This window comes from Malus domestica, chromosome 05 (assembly GCF_042453785.1).
Source record: "Malus domestica chromosome 05, GDT2T_hap1".
In the NCBI taxonomy this organism is placed as follows: domain Eukaryota; kingdom Viridiplantae; phylum Streptophyta; class Magnoliopsida; order Rosales; family Rosaceae; genus Malus; species Malus domestica.
The window spans coordinates 15,300,120-15,304,390 of NC_091665.1; the positions used below are offsets into that span (position 1 = coordinate 15,300,120).

Consider the following 4,271-nt stretch of genomic DNA (forward strand, 5'->3'; position numbering starts at 1 on the left):
TGCCGAATACCAACATGGTGTTACAAACATATGAATCATGTTTAAACGATGTATAGCTGTATAGATCGATTGTGAGAATTTGTGACAAATTGTGATGGACTATTGATTTGAGTGAGGGTTCTGTTGTTCAATCTAAAGTATGGGCAAATTTTCCTTGCCCTAAAATTTGCTTCTCTGCACAATTGTTTCCTCATATGATTGAATCCGACTTTAAGCTTGCCGTGGACTTATTGAACAAGAAAAAGAACTTGCACCAACATCAAACTAATTAATCTGAAACACAACTATTTAGAGTACAACCAACGTCCACTACAGCGTTCAGAAAATACGAGTACAGCCAAGTGCACTACTTAAAGCATGCTCTACTTAAATTGCCATATTGTTAACAGCTTAATTGATTCTGTCTAAACAATGTGAACCATCATTGTGTTAGCCCTCAAAAGCTCGAATATGCAAGTACTGTCGATAATGATCTTATTAGCAGATGCAAATTCAGGCCACCCTTTCAACAAAAAGTGTGATCCATTGGCAGGGTAGGCTTTAACTTCCCATTTCTTTCCCTCTGCATTTTTCAGGATCACCTCAAAACTTTTCCCTTGGGGGAAATGCTTCCTGGAGAAGGCTGAAGGGACGAACTGCATGAGTGAAATCCAATTTTCCGTGAGTAGAATTGATGGCATTAAACATTCAAATTAGTGTTTCTTAACAATTGAGCATACTATGTGTCATTGTAATGAGGAAAGTTAGATTTGAAAGATTCAGTCCGTGTAGCTTCTGAATCCTCAGATATGTTGTCTTCACAGGTAGCTTCCGAGTCCTTGCAACTGTCATCTTCTTCCTCTTCTATACTCTCATCAAACTCACTGGATTCGGAACTTGAAAGGTTTTGAACTGCATCCGTATCAAAATAAAAACATAGCGGAGACATGAGTTACAAGAGATCAAAAAGAGACATGCATATTGCGACATCAGACTGCATACATACCCGAAGCGTCACCAGAAGAGCTGTTTGAATTGGGGTTGATCTTGTCATCGATTCTGTGACATGCAGTGTTGTCGAATATATCTATGCTGAATTGCATCTTTCCATCATAAGTGAACACCAAAAAGTCGCCGTGACCCAAGGAGTTATCCTTCAAGAACTCCTGCCAGCCACCATTGAAACGCACCGCACCTTTTGGTGTTTTAGTCACATTGACAGTCCATGAGTAATCTGAAGAACCTTTCAGTTTCAAACTTGCTCTCTCGGACAGCTCCTTCAGTATATGTGTCAAGAACTTTCGTGGGACAGTCTTCAAGAAACAAACAAAAAGAATGGACAAACTAAAATTTCATATCATGGTAAAGAATTTAAACATGCTTCTAGCTTTAATCACCCCTAACACAGATTCTAACTAATCAGTTATAGATTAACGAGCAACATGGTTCAAAGAAACAAATAAATTCAGGTAATTAAAGACGCGACATTAGTTGAAAGCATTTACCAATTTTTCAGTGTTGAAACCTTTGCAAATAATCTGAAAGAAGGTAGGCTTCTTCTCCTCCTTGGGCATTCTTGCCATTTTCTCCGTTGTTGAACCGATAGCGATGCTCTGTAAAGGAAAACTCATTGAGCAGGAAAGAATACAAACATAAGCCTGTGATACGTAAGAGTGTGAATCTATTAGAGCACATGTAATACAAAAGCATAAGCAGAAACTAGATACATAAATGGGGTTGACCTGAAGACCTCTCGATTTTTCTTGACATTTTTCATCTTCCCATCAAGGGAAACAAAAACTGGATGATAATTCGAAAACTTGGGACCGAAATTTCCAACCTTCAACGTTTGAAAGCATGGGAAAATGTCTAAAATATCCTACTAAATTAACAATTAGAACAAGAAATAAGATTAGATGAGGAGTCGGGATCATCGTTCGTTTAAATTTGCTTTAAGACCCGGATATCAACAAAATCAAAGTAGAGGTTTTGTAGGCTGACTTCAAACATGAACTACTCTACCTAACAACATGATTGGTTACTTTTTCTGAGTTTTTTTTACCATTTTTCTCGCCTGTTAATTCAGTATTTTTCACCAATATTTTATTTGTTTTTTGTCAAACGATCAATTTTGTTAGATTAGTCAGCGACGAGGTTCGAATCCACAAGTATTTTTCACAAATATTGACTAGTTAAGGAAGATAAGCAGAAAAACAGACATACACAAAAGAGAGTGAAAAACAAGTCATATACAAACAACCTATCAACTATCTGCACTCCAGCAGACTTGAAATGTAAATTCACAACATAAAATAAATAATCAAAATTAACATGAAAATTAATAAATAAAAAGGTAAAAGAAGAAAGAAGAGAAACAAGAACATACTAGTTGAGAGTTGCACAAGATCCAACAAGGAGGGCAACCGAGATGAAATTCCACAAGCCAGCTGAGAAAGCACAAGTCCCACTTTAAGATGAATGAATAAATAAATAATAAACTCAGTCGTCCTGCATTCCGAAGGAAAGGGTTCTCTTCAGATCCCTTTCACAAAATCCACACAATCAATCGATCTGGATCTTTGAAATTTGATCAAACGACTATAAATAGAAGTTCTTTTAAAAATTATAATATCTTTAATCGTTAGATCAAATTTCAATAACCCAAATTAAATAATTTGATAGATTTGGTAGAAGGGATCCGGAGAGGATCCCTTTCCCATTCTAAAGTACTCACTGCCGAATAAAGGACATGGTTGGTAAATTCTTTTAATATTTACACTCATTTTCACTGTTGTACAAACTAACAATCAATGCCATTGGGTTTGCATAATGATTAATGCTAGAGAGACTTTTTATTTTAAATTATATTTTATAAAATTATGTAACTGTAATTATTGATAATTGAATTATTACTTAAATATTTATTAATACATTTATTTTCTATTTATGACACATCATACAATTTATAAATATGATCTAAAAAACTATTGTACCTAGCATTACTACTAGACCTGGCATTCCTGTTGTGTTTCCCGTGTTCGTGTCATACCCGATATCTTAACGGATCGTGTCGTGTAACACTTGTTAAAATAAACGAGTAAAATGACCCGACTCGAAATCGACCCGATAATATTAACAAGTAATATGACACGATTCGTTACTTGTTAAGGAAAATATATTTTAAACCAATGAATAATCAAATGAAAAATATAATACTAAATAAGTATATACATACTATATTATCACATTCAAACATAAAAACGCATTTATCTTTCAAGTATTACATATTCACATACCCAAAATAAGAGCATAATAATAAAATAAAATAAAATAAAACATTAGAACATTATAAAATAGCAAATGTTCAAAAGATTTGCAAAATTAAGGGAGTTATGTTCCAAGGTTTGGAGCCTTGCACATTTTCTTACAATCAAACTCTTCAATTTTCATCAATCACCATGGGAAATAGTATTGGAACTTTGACTTGATATATTGTCTTCAAGAGTTATATTGATGATATTTTCAGTGAGGCTTTCTACATTAGCACTCTCTTCTCACGTATCCTATGGCTATTCTTTAAGTAAAATCTTTAGTAGTTTTTTAATTAATGTAGAAGTGTGAAAAATATAGAAAATATATATAAACGCTTGTAATGACAAGTTTTACAACTTTCGTGAAGGGCTTAACTTTGAAATGTGCCACTATAATCATATAAATTATAGATCAAAATTTAACTGTCGATTGTTGTTTACATCTATGCTTCATTTTTCTCACCAATTTTTTTTTTCAGATTTGTTTTTTTGAAAACATGATCTATTAGAGGATACAGGAAGATGAACGTTTGGATCGTTGATATTATGTTCAGAGTTTTACTGTTAGTGAAAATATTGCTTGGTGTTTATAAAGTCTCTACAAACTATATAACATCGACTCATATTTCAATTAGCCGTAAATATTGGGACGTGATATCCAAGATCCGAACCGTACATCTTCCTACATCCCCTAAAAGATCATGTTTTCAAAAAAGAAAATTTTAAAAATGAAATTCAATATCTCTAATATTAGAAAGCCAGAAGCACACTTTGGTGTCTCAAGGCTTCACAAAAAATAATTGGACTAAAAAGCCCCTAAAACAAAAAAAAAACTAAAACTGACCGACTTTGATACATAAAAAACACAAGGGAAATTTTGTCAGAAAACAAAATATTTAAAAACACACTTAGAAATTTAAAATTGTTAAAAAAAAAATAAAAATAAAAATAAAAATTAACGTGGGTTTAGGATCACCACGT

General features: G+C 33.2%; 1 protein-coding gene across 2 annotated transcripts; it reads right to left on the minus strand.

The window, feature by feature from the left end:
* Positions 1-268: 268 nt before the first annotated feature.
* Positions 269-2,553, minus strand: LOC103425829 (B3 domain-containing protein At4g34400-like). 2 transcript variants are annotated; one of them, XM_008363934.4, is made up of 5 exons: positions 2,366-2,553; positions 1,485-1,592; positions 986-1,292; positions 720-891; positions 269-635 (listed from the first exon to the last, which is right to left on the minus strand). In XM_008363934.4, exons 2-5 carry the CDS (start codon positions 1,560-1,562, stop codon positions 578-580), a joined length of 615 nt encoding a protein of 204 aa, XP_008362156.1. In that variant the 5' UTR covers positions 1,563-1,592; positions 2,366-2,553; the 3' UTR covers positions 269-577. The 2 variants fall into 2 exon arrangements, with proteins under 2 accessions (XP_008362156.1, XP_008362164.1); XM_008363942.4 differs by lacking the exon at positions 2,366-2,553 and adding an exon at positions 1,722-1,858.
* Positions 2,554-4,271: the final 1,718 nt, after the last annotated feature.

Bases quoted from the DNA above. Each gene is read 5' to 3' on its own strand.
- LOC103425829 (XM_008363934.4), bottom strand. From the start codon at position 1,562: ATGGCAAGAATGCCCAAGGAGGAGAAGAAGCCTACCTTCTTTCAGATT. The intron at 1,293-1,484 runs GTAAATGCTTTC...TGTTTCTTGAAG, and splicing joins GTTTCAACACTGAAAAATTG to ACTGTCCCACGAAAGTTCTT. The intron at 636-719 runs GTATGCTCAATT...TCACTCATGCAG, and splicing joins CCTCATTACAATGACACATA to TTCGTCCCTTCAGCCTTCTC.